Below are 20,524 nucleotides of genomic sequence, written 5' to 3' on the forward strand. Positions count from 1 at the left end.
TTTGCTATTGAGAATAAATACTTGATTCCTCTTACATTAAATCGCTTGGTATTTTTTGAAAAACCAGAGCACTTGTTTCCATTTAAGTTTGTGTTTACACATTTTCTGGCTACCTTGCAAGAAAACAAATAGGTTCTTTTCTGCTCCATTTTCTCACTTTGTGAGTGTGCTGCCTAATATATCATTGACAATCTTTTCCCAATTTAATATGTATTCAAACTTTTTAAATCAAATTCTCTGTACTTTTGCAGTGGGCTATGTATCTGTAGTATATATTGTAGTATATATTTCTCTCATTCTCATGTTGGCAGGAACAGTCAACTTTAAGGAATGTAACAAAAGCAATAGACAAAGCTATATCAAACTTTTTTTCTCTTTTTTTTTTAAAAAAAATTCCCAAAACAAACAGATATACTGTACTAGACACCACTGTTTAAACATCTAATGATACATGATGGGGTCACCAAATTAAATGTATTAAAAAAGTAAAGTACATTTGACAGAAATTACATTTGCTTACAAAAGTTTGTTACATACAATCTGCATATTTTTGGGCCAGAAAGTGTCCCCTACCCAGAGGACTTTAAAAAAATAACTGAAGAAAAAAGAAAAACCTGATGAATTATTGGCTATGTCCCCAGCATTCCTCGCAGTGCTCCACAGTTATTTCTATGGGTCTTTGAGCATTAGCTTGGGTTGCCAGTTTTTCCACAGACATAAAACTCCATCCTCGGTTGTCATCAAGCTAAAACAAACAAGCAACAACAATAACGAGGTTTTCAGTCTTCACCAGGAGGCTGAAGGAACCATCAGGGCCAAAAGCAACATTACAAAAGATGAGGAAGTAGAGAAAGAATGTAAAGTGGATTGAGCACTTGTTGCTTTTCGTCCTGAAAAGGAAAAGCAAAGAAATTAAGGAGCAAACAATGCAAATGATTCTTAGTACATTCAGTTAACAATAGCTTTTGTTCTGTGTTTAGGAAAAATCTAATTTTTAGGCACAACATTATATTGTAAGACCTATTATGTCAAACTTGGGTCCCTGAGGAAGTTACAGCATGAGGAAGTTACAGTTTTTATGATGGCAGCTACAAAAACTCAAATGCTCTGTCAGGCTATAAATATCAGTCTATAGACAAATATCAGTCTATAGATCTAACAGTCTACAGATAAATAGGAAATTCCAGTAGGTGTGTGAGCTTTATGTTGTGAGTGTTAAAAAGTTTGGCTGCAGAAAGCATTCTGGATTAATATCAAGATTTTTTTCCCCGGAACAAGGCATGGAAAGTAGCCCTTGATCATGATTTTTGTCCAGAGGAGAAAGTGCTCTTTTTCCCTGCAACCTGGTGACTTCGCTAGGTCAAGGCACAATTCCTTAAAAATAAAAAAATGCTACTGCAATGAAAAAGAAAATGCTATGGGCTGGAAGTGATAACACATCAGGGAAAAGGGCTGGATGAGTCTGTATTTCTTTGTCTTCTTTGAACACCTTTTGTTGTGATACCACAGTCATGGTCGTCCTAAGCCATACTGCCCTGTTGTGCATAGTCTAATCAAAAATATATCAAGTAAAAGGGAATGAAAGATTTTGTGACTTGGAATTGGTTAGGGCTCAAGTTATAGAGGAAACGAATATTTAAGCGGATTAGGGATTGGCATCTTCTGCCTTTTAATGATAGACTAGCGTTGTAGTTTGTGGATCAGAGCTAAAATTTTAGGTCTAGGCCTTTAGGTCTGTATTCCTTACAGACTAAAAAACAATGTTTAGTGGAATTTTAAAGTAAGTCATAGCCATTAGCAGAAAGTTAGAAATCAGATACCTCACTTAGGTAGGTAAAAAACAATGGGAACTGAGTACTGGCATGTAAGAAAGGATAGCTAAAATATTTGATGGTTGTTCTTCCCATTAATTCTTCTTTTCCTACCTGTTAAGGTACCTTAAATTCACTCAACATATTGCAGTCAACTGAATAGAATGTAGTGAGTATGAATTACTTCATGATAACTCTTTAATACTGTAATAGAACATTACAGTAGTAAATGCTGAGATGAAAACAAGTGAGCATGATCCTATTTTCATTAATTCCACTTGTGATGCAAGTGGTATCTGAGCTATCACAGGTATCTGCCATGTGTGGCCCAAAGCCTATAGCATGTCTGTGAACGGTAACTGGAGATGTCCTGTGATATCCCAGCTACTCATGGCACTGAATGCACTTATTTATGCAGCTGAATCAAGTCCCTAAATTAAAGTTTTTATGTGTTCCCCCTGTGTGAACAGAATGTCAAAGTCCTGCAATCAAGCAATATCTGCTTTAGTGAATCAATAGAACCTGTACAGGTACTCATCTTATTCTACAGCCAACATATACAGCAGGATTCAGATCTAAATACAGACATGCAGTGTTATTTTAGCTGTGTTAGATGTTATACCTCTTGATAGTGGTCCAGAATAATGTGGGTCTCCAGGATGTAAGTCCTACATCATATCTGTAACTTCTGCTCAAACATTTTGAATATCTTAGGGCATTTCAGATGCCCCTAAGTACCTGTGTCTAAATATTTCAATTCTGTCCCCTGGATGGACAGCTGAATTGCTGTCTAGGAGGCATTGTCTGTACAGATTACATTTGAGCTATCTGTAATGGTATGGGAGAAACCTAGTTTGCATGTAGACAATTATAGTGAAATTATGTTGAATGGTAAGTAGGATACCCTGGAGTATCCCTTCAGGCTTCCAGATGATACCCTAGGCAAGCATAGGTCTTTTATAAATCCTGTCTTGTTTATTAGCCCCACATGGATGTCTCTCCTGCTCTTGAGCATTTCAAATAGCTTAGCTACATTTTCAATGACCCTATATTTGGGGGCTGAAAATGCTGTAAAATGCCAGTTTGTGGTTGGGGTAATTATACCTTTATCATTATCTTTATCATAATGATATCTTTAAGATAGAGGAATGATATCTTTAAGATAGAGGAGAGGTTATTTAACACAAATATTATGATCTTAATTTGGTTTTCCAGCCTCTGGATCAAGAACAATAACATGGATACGGAAAATGACATCACGAACTTGATTTTGTAGAAAGTCAATATATATGGCTAGGGGTAGAGCCCCTGTACTTCTGGTGTCTTTTATTGCTGATAAGACATGCTTACTGTGTTTACTGTGATACCAGCACCTCTGTCTTACTTTTGTTTGAGTGTATTTCAATTCCATTTCTTGGCAACTATATGATATTATGTTAATATGTGACTGTACTGCTAGGCTGCGCTTTGCTCTTTTGTGTTTTCCTGTCACATGAACCACTATTTGACCATGGGATTTGGTCCCATGGGACCTAACAAGTAAAGGGACTGATAGATAATTGTTATTTCCATTGGTATGTAATAGGTAGGCTTCTCCATAGTAGAGCCAAGCTCTTTTAGTGCCTCAATATGTATTCCAGATATTTTTCTATTATTCTTGACAAAATAAGGAAATGATGACAGATGCTTCCCAGAAGTTTGGGAGAGAGAAATAGATTTCTAGCCTTTACTAATAAGCAATCACCCACTTACATTTGGCACTTTGTTCAAAGACATTAAAACCATAGCTCCATAATGAAATTTATAGTTGGCCTTGGCTAAGTGCTATGTGAACTTGCATAGACATAAGACTATTGAAACAAGCAAATAATTACTGAAAATATTTTATCTATTATCATGGACATTTTTAGTATTGATTGGACTATTTCAAGAGGAAACAAATGTTCCTCCTCACCAATCCGACCACAGGTGGCATCAATCACTCTCTGCAGGTCTAACCGTTCTCTGATATAACTCTTTGGTCTGGTTATAAGAGCTCTTCTATATCCTCCTTTACTTCTGTCATTTTTTGTTTTTCTCGCTACCAATATGAAATATTTCCAGAATATGCTATGACTAAAGGCTTTGTGCATTGTTATCGTATCGTATCAGTGACTGAGAAACCCATAGGTTTGCAAGCCCGTGACAACTAATTTAGGTTCTCCATGAGACTAGCCGTCAAGAGTACTGTCATTTAGCAAATACGTAGCCATTATCCTGTTGTGAGATCATATTTTCTTTCACGACACATTAATATAACAAAAGATACTGATTAATGATTTTAACAAATAGCTACACAGTTTTGAGAACATTTCTCTCTTCAGGTACAGTGTAACGGTGTTAATTTTTTCTTAGTGTTGCTATAATCACCACTCTTCCAAATATACAGGTAAAATTACCTGAAAAAGATGGAACTCTGATTTGAGGACTAGCAGTCCCGTCTCCTCCTTCACTGACTGCACACACCTCAATAATATAGACGCCAACGTCAGGAAGGAGTACCACGGCAGAGGTTTTCTGTGTTTCTATAACTTGACTGTTGCTCTGGCCTTCTTGTCTAAATAACACCTATGGTCAGTAAAGGAGATAGATTAAAAATTATAATGGTCATTCAAGCGTTATACCAGACCTTTTGTGTAGGTAACACAGCCATTGAAAGAGCAACTTTTTTAGGCTTTCACTAAAGATTTCTGAAAATGACATTTCAGTTTCCAATTATGTGCTTTTACTTCCCCCTACCCTTCCGAAAAAAAAAAAAAAAAAAAAGTTTTCAAGTTGAAACATAGGAAGTTCCACCTCCATGTGAGGAAGAACTTCTTTCCTGTGAGGGTGACAGAGCCCTGGAACAGGCTGCCTGGAGAGGTTGTGGAGTCTCCTTCTCTGGAGATCTTCCAAACTCGCCTGGCTGCCACCCTGTGCCCTGTGCTCTAGGTGTCCCTGCTGGAGCAGGGGGTTTGGGCTAGATGATCTCTAGAGGTCCCTTCCAACCCTAAACATTCTGTGATTTTGTGAATATATTATCAGCAGAGTATACTAACAATTAATGGATATAAAAAAGAGCAAAAGATGCAGGATTTGCCCTCTCCAGGTGTAGCTGTGAATTTTCAAGCAACCTTCAGAAATGTCTTTTGGGTTTCGAATTCATGTCCCCAAATTCATAAGGATATTCATCTTCTTGGTTCTAGAATCCAGCTTCAAAGGTAAAGAAAATGCCCTAAATAAAATCTTTACTAGCTTTACCTTAGCCAACTAAGTCACTTGAGAGTAGTTCAGGTCTATCCCTGCACCTGCTGTGAAACTCAGGACTTGCTTATTCCAAGTAGGAGTAATGGAATAGCATCCATTGCTGTCTCTTTGGTGCTTCTGCAGAAGGCTTTTTGTTCCCAGATAAAACTGAAAAGGTCAGAGCGTTGTAAAACTTTAAAGCAGTTTCCCAAACTTTTTCTGAATCTCAACTATTTTGATAAAGGTTAAAGCAGTTTCTGGTTTACTTGAATCAACTTCTATTTTTTTTTTATTTTATCAACTTCTATACTTTCTTGGTGATACTCCCTTTTATATCAGAGGAAATAACAGAATGTAGTTTGTAGAAATAATTATATCTATGCTTTAACATAAAAAGGTCAATACTCATTAAAATAACTGATATCATTCTATTTTGATGTAAAAGATTGCAGTAAATTCTCTTTCCTTTTATGACTTGTTATTTAGGGGTTAATCTGGATTTTTTAAAACTTCAAAACTTTAAATGCCAGATGTTATAGGCACTTAATATCACCACCATAATCACAAAAAAAAAACCTAAGCATTTGTTTTTCTGTTCCATAATTTTAATGGCATTTAAGATGCCACATTCTTCTGCATTTCTCTAAATCCTACTGCAAACACAGTTAAATTGAAGTGTTAGTAGGAATTTCACTGCAGTCTGGTCTTATTAAAAGCCACTCCAGTCTGGTCTTATTAAAAGCCACTCCAGACCAGAGGTAAAGTGATCCCCTCGGAGTAACTCAGTTTATGATCAGTAGTTGAAGATCACAACAGAGAAATTACTGAGACATTTTGCTCCTTTCAGTTTTATTTATTGCTTTTTTTCTTTTTCTGGTGAAAATCTGATTTAAGAAAATCTGCATAGCATACTTTAGTTACACAGGAAAAAATCAAGAAATGAAAAAAACAGCAAACAAGAAAGAAGTCTGACTGTTTGGAAGGGAGGAAGGTGAGCAAGGAAGGGGAAGTACTGACCTTGTATCCCATTACATCAGATTCATTAGCTAGAGGTCTGACTGGCTCCCATCCAAGAGACACATGAGACCCATCTTGTATCCACATAATATTGCCTGGTGCTTGGCTGGGAGCTGAAGAGTAAAGAAATACCAACATGTACATAAATAAAACCTATAGATAGCTTTTTAAAAATGAAAACAGAAATATTTCAATCTTTTATTACATTTACAGCTGGTTACATCAGAAGACTCCCATAACTAGCTGGAGTTTGTTAAGGTTTTTTAATAGATATGCTAGGAGCTTATGAATTTATATTCTCTTATCATCTCTTTTCTCTGTCAAAACCCCCTAGCTTTGTTTTCTAGGAAGCTAGCCTTTGTAATGAATGTAAAGTCAAAAGTATACCTGAAACCACATTATTTTTATACTTGCATTAAAGGGAAACCCAAGAGGGCAGATGCTGCTTGCTAACTTCTCCCTTTGAGCAAAGGTGCTGAGGTCACTTACGAGACTTCTTGGTCGCTGCACGCACCGCAGTGCTCGGTGGTCCATACCCTGCAGCGTTGTATGCCCTCACGGTTAGGTGATATAATGTGTTTCCTTCTAATCCTGTCAGGAGGATGGATGATTCATTTCCCGCAGTTTTGACTTTTTCTGCTGCTTCTTCCTGCTCCATGTCCTTCCAGTAATCAACCTGCCAACAAGTGAGTACACAAAGGATTAATGTAGGCATGGGGGTATTTAGGTAACTTATGCTTTACTTTTTATCTTTTGTTTTTGTTGTTGTTGCTTTCCTTTCTTTTCAACAGTCCTGCCTGTTGTTTGGCAATCAGGTCCTTTTAAACAGGTGGGAGCTGTAATCTAATCTCGGAGTCAACAACACTCACACCTCCTAAAAGGTGAGATTCAGAATATCTCTGAATTACTTAAAGCATGTTGAAACACTTTTATATTGGCATGAAAAGTTGTGACTACCAAGACAGAAGAACAGGGGATGAAAACTGACAGAGAGTCAAAAGCATTTCAGAGAATATCCAAGGAGAGCTCAGCCTCTCACAGGTCATCAGAAACATCTGCCCTTCATCCTGAAAGACTGACTGAATCATTTAAGAAATGGCGCGAACAACGTTCCCTTCCTGTACCCATATATAAGACAGAGGCACAAGATTTCTTATCGGTGTAATGAGTAGGAAATGACAGAACACCTAAAGAAATCTAGAAATAGACTGAATTAATCTTATCTGAAGAAAAAAAAGAAGGAAGTGGATTCAGTTTTATTTACTTGGGTATAAATAAGATCTGTCAAATCTAATTTTGAGAACGTGCTTTGGCCCTTCATTTTTACACATAAAAAGCCTAAATGACCTTTAGTGGTTTTTAGGGCATGATTTCTGGTATCTACACTGAGTTTATCACAATCCCAAAGAGTCTACAGCATTCAGCTACCTGCTTTTCTTCTGGTCCTTCAGGGACTAGGTATTTGCAGGATGTGACTGTAAAAAAGGTACAGCCTCTTGCTAATATATTTAGGTCTTAATAGTTAATGTATTTAAGGTCTTACTTACACAAGTAAGGAAATTCTCTTTGGGCCAAATTTTTCCTTAACAGAAATTGTCACTAATGTGTTTTTCAAAGACTTGCATTTAGCTTACCAGTATTCATGCTGAGATGTACTTGTACCATATTTTGACCTTTTCTGTGAAACTGGTTATTTCATAGCAAGTTATTCATATTATATATGGATAACTTTTCCTCTGAGAAAGGTCACGGGCAATGCAGCACTCCTGAGAATGCATCACAGAAAATGATGAATCAAAAAAGCCCAGCTGATTCATAGGAAAATAAGATCAATGAGTACAGTGCTGACCTTTTATAATTACACGAGGATCACCACCTTAAACAAAATAATCTAAAAAGACCTGATTGTAACAGTACAAATTTGATGTCATATTTACATTTGAGTAAAGTTGCTTTCTTAATTTTGATGGAAGGCATATCAGTTTGTGCCAAAAACATTTAAAAATTAAAAAATTATGGTGCAGGTCTACCTCTTTAACTGTAAAAATAATGTAAATATATCTTTTTTGTGCATTTGTGTTATCTCATGTCAAATGTTGCTTTTTAACATAGCAACATAGCAACTCCAGCTGCAGAAATAGGTATGATTCACTGAAATATTTTGGTTGGTTTGTGCTGGTTTTCTCTTTAGTATCAGCTATTTATGCCATTCTTACAAGGGAAAAAGAATCAGCAACCATTTATTCACACAGTAGGACTGAGCCCTGTTGTCTGCTGGTGAGTGAGATTCTTTCATTTTTCCTGTAATACAACCGTACAGCCTGGAAACCACACTGATGAGAGCCACGGAGTACTAAGCACTGCATGAATGGCTAGTGAGAAAGAGTACATGTCCTGGAGACTCTGCAGTCTAATTAGTCAAAAGTGATGAAGATCTGACAGAGAAATAGTGCAAAAGGAAGAGGGACTTGTCTAAGGTTACACAAGGTGACAGTGGGGGTAGAAATGTAACTGACGTTCTGAAAAAATAGATAAGGGAAAACCAGAAATGAAACTATAGTGAGCTCAACAGCCTCAAAAGCCCCAGCTTTTGCACTAGAGCTATTTTATTCTAATATAAATAAGTAGTGAAAAGGTGATTTCCTGCAACATTCCTGAGCTATTGGTTCTAGAAACTTGAACTACTAGTGTTAGAAATACATAGATATTAAAACCCATGACCATGGCAGAAAAGATAGAAGTATAACACAGACCTTTTGATTTTTTTTCATTTGTTTAGAAATGCTCTCCAACGCTACTTAAATGGCATCATCAATGCAGAGACTAATTATTTTTGCATACATTAACTCTGTAAAAATAACCGTGGCATGTTCCCTACCATTTCTGCTGTACCACACAACACGGGTATTCCCCGTGGCAAAGGGTCGTTCCTAGGGGATTGAATATACCATATTAAGCAGCAAAAGCATGAAATGCAATTCGGCATTGATTCTATTCCAGCTTCCCTGATACTTCAAAGCTTTAAATGGCTGGTACCTTCTTTTAAAATTCCCCTTAAATTTTTGCCAGATAAGTTTGGACTTTGATCTCAAAATAGGGTTTTCGCTCAGGCTCTTCATGCACAAGCACATCTGTTGATAGCAAAATGAACTAGAAGAAAATAGGGTTATGAAAAGAAAAAAGAAGTTAAATGATTATTGACTAAGGTCAGTGTTGGGAGAGCTTACTTCCGTTTGAACAGATGATGACACCGCTGATGTTTTAAAAGTGCTGGATATGATTCTTAACACAGGCAGTTTGAATATGAATATATTTACATTTTTTATTTAATCTTATCTTCTATAGCCTTAATTTGCACTGCTCAGAAGAGATTTATCTCATACTTTTTGTTGTTGTTGTTGTTAATTATAGGTTTGTTCACAAAAGAAAGCTGATGGGACTGCCCTTTAGAATTAGAGGTTCCTGAGAAAGGTCAGTCAGCCCCAGTCTTTCACTCCCACCAAAAAAATTGCTGACTGGAAACAGCAAGGAAAACACTTATCAGTACATTTTGGTTTGGGGGTCTTATCTAAAGTAGCTTGCTGCCTCCTCTTTTCTCATGTACTTGCTTTTCCTCATACTCCTGTATTGAGATGGGACAAAGATAGATATCATACCTTGACCTTGAGAAATATCATCAAGGATCTAGTCATATTTCCTTTTTAAAAATTAATAATTAGCTAAGCTTCTGCTTTTAGGTAATAGAGAACTAATAAAGTTCTAATGACACAGATGATACAGACTATACGAAGCATGTGGCTCTCTTGAGGCCCTCATGAGAGATTTACAGCCTGATTCATTAGCACCATTAGCACTTGGAAAGCAAATGACCTGAGTCTTACACTGTAGGAAATGTTTACAGTCTTCAGGATTTTAGAGGAGTTTGAATCTGCATATGAATAGCTTTGTAAGTTAAATTGACTTATATTTATGAATATCCCATTTTTGTTTTCATGTTTGGGAAAATTCTTCATCGCAAAAGTAAAGTCTAGTAAACTGCTGCTCAGGCTTCTGAGACACTCATTACTCTTGTTTTTTTCTGTCTTGCTTTTCCAGCCTTAAGTAGAGATATTCGCATACTCTTTCTAAACTGCTATAGTATATACTCCACTGAGCATTTCATTGCCATGTAGACATAATTTTCTGTTCCAATATAGTCCAGATGAAGTCTATATAAGGCACAAAACCTCATTGTCAAATATTTCTCTTTGGAAAAACAAGACAGGGCTTAGGTAAGTCCAGTAATCCTCTCTAAAAAAGGTAATCAAGATTTTCTATTTCTTACAAATTTCTGCTTCAAATTGATCTTTTAATTAGATTATTCAAGTTATTGTCTCTTGAGGGAATTCCAGGGACAAAGACTTCAATTTTGTTATCTATACTTCAGTATTAGCCTTGATCTTTTGGAAATGAGCAAGGAAAATCAGAATCAGAAATATCAGGCATGTTAGGCCAGTAATCCTTTCCTTTTCCTACAAGAAGTGAGGAAAAATGAAAATATTGACAAAGGCTGAAATAGATTTTATAACCTTCTGGTTACAGATTCTAAGAATAGGTATTATCCACACAATATATTTTTCTACTAATCTGACAAAGTTTACAGGCCACTTCTACTTTATCAAAGTGTAGCTGGCACTTATTTAGTAAGGTCAGGTGTACAGCTGACAAATCTGTACTGAAGTCAGGAATAATATGTGCTTTGGAAGATGGAAATGAGTCCAGCAAACCTTGCACAAAACTCGTGTGACATGGCAGTTAACGCTGCCTTTCTGACTTGACAATGTGAAATTGGACAAGTTACTTTTTGCCTTTCATTACTCCTTAATACAAAGTGCCCACAGGGCTGGGACTGGAACTGGGTCACTGCTGACTTGTCCATATGTAGTAAATACTCCGTCACCTTTGTTGATTAGAGCACGAACATTCAATTTTTTTTTTTTTTTAAAGCAGCTTCCTTTTTTAATATTGTTGCTAAAAACACAGGAAATGTGAAGACTGTGTAAGTGTTTGTCACTGCTGTAGTGACCACTGGCAGAATACAGATTGAGATTTGAAGTTATAGCGTTTGACTGATATTTTGCCAGGCAGATTATTTTGCATAGGTTTCAACAACGTGAGTGTTGAAGGTAGTGTTCTACATGTGGTCCACAATTCCTACAGTTACTCATAATAAGAAAAAATATATTTTTTAAAAATGATAAATTATTATATATTTTTCAAAGCCACTGGATTTTTGTACATTATCTATTCACTGTTTGTGTATTAAAGGAGCACTGCAGGCTATTTTTTACAGTATACTAATCACAATAATATTTTCGAAATCACGTTGTAAATTAAATTAATGTGCGTAGAAGCTAAAGAAAATGAATCATGATGGAAAGCAAAAAGCTGACCCATATTTTGTCTAATTTTTTTGTTAGGGGATAGGATTTACCAACTGCTGGATCAATAACAATTGCCAAATTCACCCCTAAGATGTCCATCAGAGAAATAGGGCAGATGCGTGTTTCTGTTGGAGATTAGAGTAGGCTGCACTCCCGAGGTCTGAACACCTTCCAAAGCAGGACGGCTCTGTCTGATATTAAGAGAGAGTCCACTGAACTAGCACTCACAGTCATCTCTTACAAGCGTACACCTATAGAGCTAAGGGAGGTATTATGTGACAAGCAGGTAAATGTAGAACACATTCAAATTATGTTAAAATATACTTCTAGAGAAATCATTTTCATTTGAGAAAGAAAATCTGTTTTTTTATATTTTAAAAGGGTGCAAGAAATAGAATATTTTGAGGATCACTGTGACTGATGGAATGAGGGTAATAGTGAAAATAGTAGGTATCATTTAAGAGACATCAAGATACCTGAAGGTATCAAAGTAACAAAAAAGCCATCTTTCTGAAGACAAAAAGACAGGGCGCAGTGAGCAAGTTATTTCGGAGGATAAAAGACTAGCTTGGAAATTGAAAACAAAGCTTAGTAGCAAGTGGAACACTTCAGAATGGAGAGGATTAATGCTTGCAGGGTGAACATCATCACTACTGGATGTAATCTTGCTGTTTTTATATATAGCGGTTCTAAAGGGAAGGCCGTTAGATATCACCTTTGCTGGATGAAGTAAGCCATGTGCAATGGGGTAAAAATGTGTTTAATGTAGAACAAAAGTGTGGCTAAAACACTGAGACAGAACTAAGAAATGGTTTGCTGAATTTGGCATGGAGAAAGAGACCAGGGACAGCCTAGGAAAGAAACCAGGACAACCAAGAGACCAGAGGGGACAGATGGTGCTCATGGACTGACAGGACTCCACTGGGGAACAGTACAAAACTGCCTAAGTATGATGGAGCTAAAGCAGATGAGATAAAAAATAAAGTAATAAAAAGATAAATATGTGTTTTTATAGCTAATTGACTACTCTGTGCTAAAAGTGCTGTCCCTTGGCCATGCACTGGCACTTCCTCTCAAGGGCCACCAGTGGTGGCAGCAAGAGGCCAAGTGGCCACGTGTGGTCCACAAGTGCTGCTGGGGGAGGCCACTGTGTGCCTAAAACATCACAAGATTTAAAAGTAGCCCATAGGATTGTTAAAACTGATCTACAGAGATTAAACCCTAGAGCAAGAGTCTATCTCTGAATTTTATAGTACGGTATAGGCAATGCCATCTTGGCACTGTCTAGTTTGACATGATTGTTAAATACAGTAATAAAGGCAAGGATGCTGCAGTTGTGAACTTTCAGTTGGGCTATAACCCTGCTCTAAAGAAAATCTTAGGGGATGATAAATATAAGAGTCCTAGAACGCTTTTAAGGAATGCTGAGTTTAAGTGTGAAACTGTGACCATTCCATTAAAAAGAATAGAAAATGAAAATGTGAATTTATTAAGAATTAACATTCTATTTATGTAAGTTTAGCTGAAGCTCCTTTCTCTGTATTAAGAAAAATGTGTTTTTCCAAGCTATGGCTTTCTTTGGTAAAAGAAAGTAATGAAATATCTAAGCATCTGGATCATGACTTACAGGAAGGAAAAATCAAAGAATGATTCAAGAGGATGCAAGAGGTAATTCCTTACTGGAAAAATCAAGGGAACATTCCTTGCTTAAAAATCTTTTACCTAAAGTACTTAATTCTTGCCTCTCAACCTGACCCAGACCGAGTAAATCAAGTTAAGTAGATAAACAGCTATCCTAGGGAAATGAGGGCTGTATAAGGACATCATGGTCTCAGAGGCTATCTTTCTTCAAAGTAAAAAAATATCCCCTGTGTGATGGAAGTACTTACATAACTCCTACAATTAATTTTCTACAGAATTTTTGAATTGGGAGTATCACTAAATGTGGGCATAAGCCAGAGATGAGCAAAAATCCACATTAATATTGGCTCTATCATGCTTTCACCAAACTTTAATAATAAGACAATGTGAAGGCTGTAAAAAATTATAGCCCGTAGCCTTTTCCTTGATGATAATTCTTTTAGGACTTTCTGGAAGTGAATGTAACATTCCTTAAATTCTAAAATAAAAATAAACACTGTGCAGAATTTGAGTTTAGAAAGCTGTCAATAGTAGTAACCTATATTAGAACATTTTTTTGGGAAAGCCAAGACACTTAGTCTTTGTTATTAATAATATTAATAATTGCTTTAATGTGACTTCGTCTATGGTTTTATCATATTTGGTTTCAGACATCCGTAACATTGGTACCTGGCTCAAATCTACTCGTTTACCCTCTTTTCATAGTTATTGTGGAGAAAGGAGGAAGGAGTTTTCCCACCCTAAAGGGCTAAAGGAGGCCACTTAAACTGCACTCTCAAATCAGTCTCTCGTTGGACTCTCCATGATATTAAGATCTTATGAGAGTCACAACAGACTAAACCACAAGGTCAGTTGTGTTTAGTGATACATCTCACCTCCTCCTAGCTCTGTGGATTCCATAGTGAATGCAGAACTACAACTACATCCAAAGCCTGGGAAGGTCCGTTAGAGCTAGAGCAAGTAAGTGGAGCTTTGTTTGCTCACAGTGACCCTCCTCACATCTGACTTTTATGAAGTGCCCAGCAAATGTCCCCAGGCCACTGCTGGATGACAGCACATGGAGGCTGGGGCTGTTTTATCTCTGCAGGTTGATAGCTCTCACTAAATAACAAGTTTGAACTGGTCACTTAGAGCTGGAAGCAGTCAATACCTAATCTTCCCCAGCCTGCGAAAGAGGCACACTGGGTCACTTGCAGTTCTTTCAGCTCTTTTTAAAGTGTCAAAGAGACATTATAAGAACTACTGTTGAATGATTTTAAAGCACAAATAAATAGAAGAAGATGTGTCAGTGCTGCAGCTGCAACCATCCTTCTCCAGCTAGACGTGTCTGTGCTAAAATGTGCATAATTTCTATTCAAACTTCACGATGTCATATGTTAGCAGAGTGCAGTGTTAGCAAAAGTAACAAGATTTCTCATTATGATATTCCGTGTTCATACCTCAAATCCCTGTGGTCTTCCTAGACTTTCTTTAATATGTTTCCACACAACAAGTATCTCTGATACAGACAAACTCGTGGCTTTGACATCAACAGGAGCAGCGCTGGGTTCTGTATTAAGAAAAATTGAGACAATAAACCTTTACTGAAACAACTTGTATTTATCAAAAGCGCTCCATCTGAAACTGTCATTTACTTCCTTTATTCTATCTTAATACTCAAAAGAAGGTGTGACACTTATGGAGAACATGAAAAACTGAGCAAGATGAAAAGATTATTATTATTGTATTTCTTTGTTGTGTCATGCTACATCAATATCTTATCACTGATGATAGGCCCAACAGAATCCCTTGTCTGTGTCCCTCATAATTTGTTTTTGAAAATCTTTGATATTTGTAAATGATTCCCCTGCTTTCTTCTGTTTTCATGCCTCTGAATCAGCTTTACATCAGAAGGAAAGGGAGTATTCATTCTTTTTAGGGCCATTTTACCAGCTCAAACCACTCAAACAAACTGTACCTAGCTAGAGTGCTCAGTCATTTTAATACCAAATAAGATTATACCAAATAAGAAGCAATACCCAGAGCTGCAGTGAAATGTTAAGTAGAAGAACTTTGAGGACAATGTTGTTATGCTCTTGGTGAACAAATCTTGAAGCCGTAGGTACAATTATCTGGGACATGCAATCCCAATGCCCTGCCGTTGCAGCATTTACCTTTTTAGGTCTGGGATGCATACTGTTCAAGAGAAGGGATTAACACCTATAATATGTATCCCCAGCTGTGCTATCAGTAGTCCTAAATCTATGTTTCCAACAAGATGCTCTTTATAGCGCTTTTTGCAGTCCTGGTCTCCTAATTTTCCAGAGGCTGTCAGCTGCCATGGTTCCTCCCTATCCTCACACCTGAATCCACATCCTTCCAAGGTCCGGGAAGTTGTCCAACTAAGCACAAACATGAAACTGCAGGCTGCAGACCCACCACATACCCCAGATCTGTAAGGCAATTTAGTGCATTGGGAAGGAAGAACATCCAAAAATGTTAGGACATCACACTGAGATATGAATTAAGGAAGTACCTTCTGCTTTATTGCTTGAATATTACAATAAATTTGTTCAAGGAGCTCGTGACACAGAGATGAGGCCACAAAGCAGGCAGCAGCCTCACTTTGCCACAGTCCTGCCTTAGTTTATTTGCTCAGCAAATCGTAACTCCACATATCACTGCAGGAGCAGAAGTCGCAGTTTCTTCCTTGGTTAATGTTCCTCATTACATTTGTCATGTGTTGATCTGCTCATCAAGGGCAGAAAGAGGTCCTGGCTCTTATCATATAGGAAGGCACATCAAAGAGCTTTCCAAAAATGTTTTCTTTCTGGGGGGTGGAAGCTCATTTAACAGGATTACAGAGCAGGAGTTTCCTTATGTAACAGTCGACTCATTAGCAACCCACCTCTGATCATACTGCAAGGATTGTTCTGGCACTAGGGCCTTATACTTTTTTTCTGATGTGGCTTGTAGATATTTTTCATTCTTTTTGATGTTGAATTTTCAATGTTTGTTGCTCTTTTTGATCTTCTTTTTTATTTACTTCTAAAGAAAAGGAGCATTGCTGATGTGATGCAAAATCGTAGTCATCCATGATGTGCATTACTAATAAGTATAGAATATATACATAGTACAGAATATATCTTTTCAGGCAACAACTGAGAAAAAAAAATCTCCAGAAGTAAGTGAAACCATCTTCTGAATTCAATAAGGAAAGAATGGTGTTACAAAGAAATATATTCCTCATAATATGATTTTCTGTTCAATAGGTATAACCTGCTTTCCATTTTATGTACTACTGAGATTTGTGTAGCAAAAGCTATTTTCTAGTTTTTGTATTATTGAAGCAATTACCTTGTTGTCAGAAAAGATTGCAGTAGGATAAATAATTTCTGATGTATACAAAATGTTGTTTGGCGGCCTTTACACTTTCTATAAATGCAGAAATCATTTCCTCTTCGTAGCATTCACTAGAGGTCATTTATGTATTGCTCAGAACAGAAACAAAGAATATTTTCTGATTTTTTTAAATAAACTGTTTTCAACAAACAAAATAGTTCTCTCTTTTTTTTTAATGTCAGACAGATGCATTTCTTACATATCCTGCAATTATTCTCTGCAATTTCACTGATATTAGACACAAAAAGAAGGTAACTATTCAGCAGAAGCACAGAATTGATATTTTTAGGAATAAGGTATATTAAGACTTTGAAAGTTTATGGAGATAAAATGGCATTTTTTACTGATTCAGATAGGATGAGGCCCATATAATTTCTGGTCCGTAGCTCAGTACAATGTCATGCTTTATTCTGTGTGTCTAGAACTGATGATAAATTTGACAGGTTCATTAGTTTTTTCTATAATGGTTGCTGGTGTCATAATCATATTCCTTTATTAATATCTTAGCATTACGTTAAATCTATTGATATCTTCCTGAGGTCATACTGATGTGAAAATAATAATAATAATAATAATAAAAAAAAAGGTGATCCCTTTAATATTCCCTGATCAGCTTAAAGATACAGCATAATAAGTTTTCAGAAGGATGTGTGCAACATTCACAAAGCTGTCTTTTTCATATGCCAAAATCACACTTTAAGGAAACATATTCGATCTGCAACACTCAGGAATGGCTATAATATAGCAGAGGAAGGAATTGCATTAATTGAATTGATTTGACATTCAGAGAGGGAATCCTGAATTTTGATACTGTCAGATAAGAGAAAGCAGAGCTAGTAATAAGCTTTCAGTGCATTCCCAAAACTGCATCTACTGCCATAAACTTGTCTCTTTTCCTCAGATCTAACATAAAAGAAAGTCTTGGACCTCTTCATGGTCACTGAATGGTGTTTTAACTCTCCAATGGTAAGCAGCTTCCATCAGGATCCCTTGTCCAATAACTTAATATCCATTTGCTTCCAATTTTGACTAAAGAGGATTTTTTACACGCTTTCCTAACTTAAAATCTGAGTTTTCATTAGAACCAAAGAACTTCAGCCTTATTAGGTCATTGCCTTATCATTCCAGGCAGTTCCATGTATTAATATGTTAAGGCTGCAGCAAGGACTAATGACTGAGATAATTCCTTTCTATGGAAAAATTTACAAATGGTATATCACAGCAAGGAAACAGTAAGGAAGATTCTCTCTTGTGTAACCATCTATTTGCATCCTAAAGGTAAAGAAGGTGAAACAGTTTGCTCCCTTGCTTGAAATAGCCGCAGAAACTATCTTCCAGATCTGAGAAATAGATTCAGAAACTTCAGTAAATTTTTTCATCTCTAAGGGACACCATGCTCACCTCTGCCCCTCAGACATGGATGGATTGATGTGACCCCTAGCTGGGGACCTCACTATATTTACAATATTATAACTGCCTACAGGATAAGACAACTTCCAGAATTATGTCTAGAGTGGCAAAAAGATGTATTTGGAAAGGAAACACTACCTGACACTACAATTATAAAATCTGGTTTCCTAAAGAGCAAAAATGAGATGACTGACCATTTGCTACGTAGTCCTTGAGTTTTTATTTAGCCTTTTCTGTTTTTGTCTTCTGTATAACCAGTGTCTTTGCAGAGGACTTTAAAACAAGGACTTAAAAAAGTAGATAGTCTCATAAAAATGGCAGAACTCCAATTTTTATCAAAGATGGAAACTGTGTAAATGAAGTTCTCCATTCCTGAGAAGATCTAGGTTCCTGGGACAGGGCTAAATAAGGGGGCGAGGGACTTGGCCAAGACACCAAGAGGTAAGCTAATGTCCAGTAGTCCCACTGAAGTCTAGTAGTGCCCACTGAAGTAGTATTTTTCTAGCACACTGCTTAGCGAAGGTGCTGCAGGTCCTGGGGTGTGATGTTTGAGCAAATGACCTGCTGGAAGACGCATGTAAATGTGCCCTTATTAGTCAGGTAGGGTTTCTGAAGGCCATTCCAGTGATGACTGTCTCTTCTATGTTCTCTCCCTTTATACTGCTTCCTGTGGCTCTCCCTTCTCCATGGGATGACCTGACAATATTACATAACAGAGTGCTGTAACCCCACAGTATGGGAAAAGAGATGCCTGATTCCCATAAATGCTTTGATTATCTACAATCAGTTCCTTTATCTTGGTGAGTGTTCAGAAACTGGATATACAACTGACAAAATTCAGGCTCCATTCAATTAAAAGTGCTGAGCAATGTGGCTGTTTTCGTGAATATAAATGATACCTTTGTAAAAAGTGACATGGCAGCTGGAGTTATCCACATAACATGAGCAGGGGATGTGCCTATATTATTGATTACAAAGCCAACCTCCCACAGGGGCTAGTGGCATTAATAAGAGGAAGGCTTATTTCATATCAGGATTATGGTTTAGTTCTTTACAATTTCAGTGAAGACAGCTGTAGCTGAACTTTTACAGGATCTAATCCAGATGGATCAGCTGGTAAAAGCATGAAATAATCCATTGTCATTTACAGCAAATATGCCAATTTATTAATTTTCAGGTTCACCTAAATTCTGATGAGCTCAGCTTTAGCTATGAAACGATCCACAGAATTTCACTTTATGAATGTAAGCTCTTAATTTGAGACATGGAGGCTATACTTAGAAGTGCATTCTTGCATACTCTTCTACATGAAAAGGAATATTTATTTATTTAAATAAAGTCTGTACATGAAAACATAGGAGAGCTGTACCTAACCAGAAAAATATTTCAGACTATACTATCTCATTTAATACCACGACACTCACTAGCCCAATGCATAACTCATAAACTTATGAAGGAACAAAACTCTGAAGGTTGCTACGTGGTCCTTCTCCCTTCAAATAAACTGAGAACTTCAGTTCTCCATGGGATGAATGAATTAGTTCACATCCATACGAAAAGAGTAGAAAATCTGTGTGATTTCACTGCATGTTGTACGTATTACAGGAGTATATCTGGGTTCCCTTAGGAACTTTTAAACAAACACAGGAAAATTCAGAGTCTTCAGGCTTTATCTTATATTGCTTGAGGCTCTCTTATTCATATCTAAATGTATATCAAATTACAAGACTTACATTTCTGTAAAGGCAATTTCTTCATGTGCCTAAAGGGGAAGATAGGTATCTAGTGAAGCTAACAAACATATTCTGTGTCTCTCATTGTGACAATCCTGTTAAAAACGCCTCTATAAGACCTAACTCATCTGTTTCTCTCTGAGGCCTGTTTCCTCTTCTTTTTAAGTTTTAACCTATTTCCATGTTTGTCTTTCCTTGTTGCTGGAAGTGTTCTTCCAGTGTCCTTCTGTTCTATCTTCTTTTTGCAGACAATTGTATATCTTTTATTCTCTTCCGCATCTTCTGTATATCATCCTCCTTACCTCTTCAGAACCGGTCCTGGATCTCTTATCACCTCTTTCTTCACTAAAACTCCTTGATCTTTTGCCTGCTTTCTTTCCTATGGTCTCAGAGTTCTTCAAACTGTTCTGTTGTATTAAAAGATCTTTCCCACAGGGTTAGAGCTGACTTTTTTTTTTTTCTTTTTTTTTTTAAACTCCTTTGATTACTCCACTAGTCTTTTAGGACTCTCTTTCAGAAGACCTATATTGTCTTTTCTTTTTCTCTGCTTTTCCATTCTATCTTCTACTCTCCCTACACATTTCTTTTCAACTTTTACTCTTGGGTTGTCTCTTCCATGAACTCTATCCAGGTGATATTAAACTCCAAAGCCAATGAAGGAAGATAAACGTTCTACATCTATAATCGGTTAGATTTTTGTCCCCTTCTACTTTGGTTTGATTGATCCCTCAATAACCACCAGTGTCTTATCTTCTAAGCAGCTGGCTTAGAGATAAAAAAAGATGAAACACTTTGTAAAAGCTCTATTTTGTTTTGCTTGTGTTTAATTAAATTCTTTGCTCAT

At 36.8% G+C, this 20,524-nt stretch overlaps 1 protein-coding gene across 1 annotated transcript in view; it reads right to left on the reverse strand.

Moving 5' to 3' along the window:
* Nucleotides 1–511: 511 nt before the first annotated feature.
* CNTN5 (contactin 5) overlaps nt 512–20,524 on the reverse strand; it is a 413,137-nt gene continuing 393,124 nt past the window's right edge. Inside the window, exons 20-24 of the mRNA XM_088522370.1 lie at nt 14,596–14,705; nt 6,582–6,768; nt 6,093–6,205; nt 4,250–4,418; nt 512–890 (exon numbers count right to left, since the gene is read on the reverse strand). Of these exons, the coding sequence (XP_088378496.1) occupies nt 787–890; nt 4,250–4,418; nt 6,093–6,205; nt 6,582–6,768; nt 14,596–14,705 (683 nt within the window). The 3' untranslated portion in view covers nt 512–786. The remainder of the gene's footprint in view (nt 891–4,249; nt 4,419–6,092; nt 6,206–6,581; nt 6,769–14,595; nt 14,706–20,524) is intronic.

Source organism: Tinamus guttatus, unplaced genomic scaffold (genome assembly GCF_059628265.1).
Source record: "Tinamus guttatus ecotype Peru unplaced genomic scaffold, ASM5962826v1 Tinamus_guttatus_pri_ptg000150l, whole genome shotgun sequence".
Classification (NCBI taxonomy): domain Eukaryota; kingdom Metazoa; phylum Chordata; class Aves; order Tinamiformes; family Tinamidae; genus Tinamus; species Tinamus guttatus.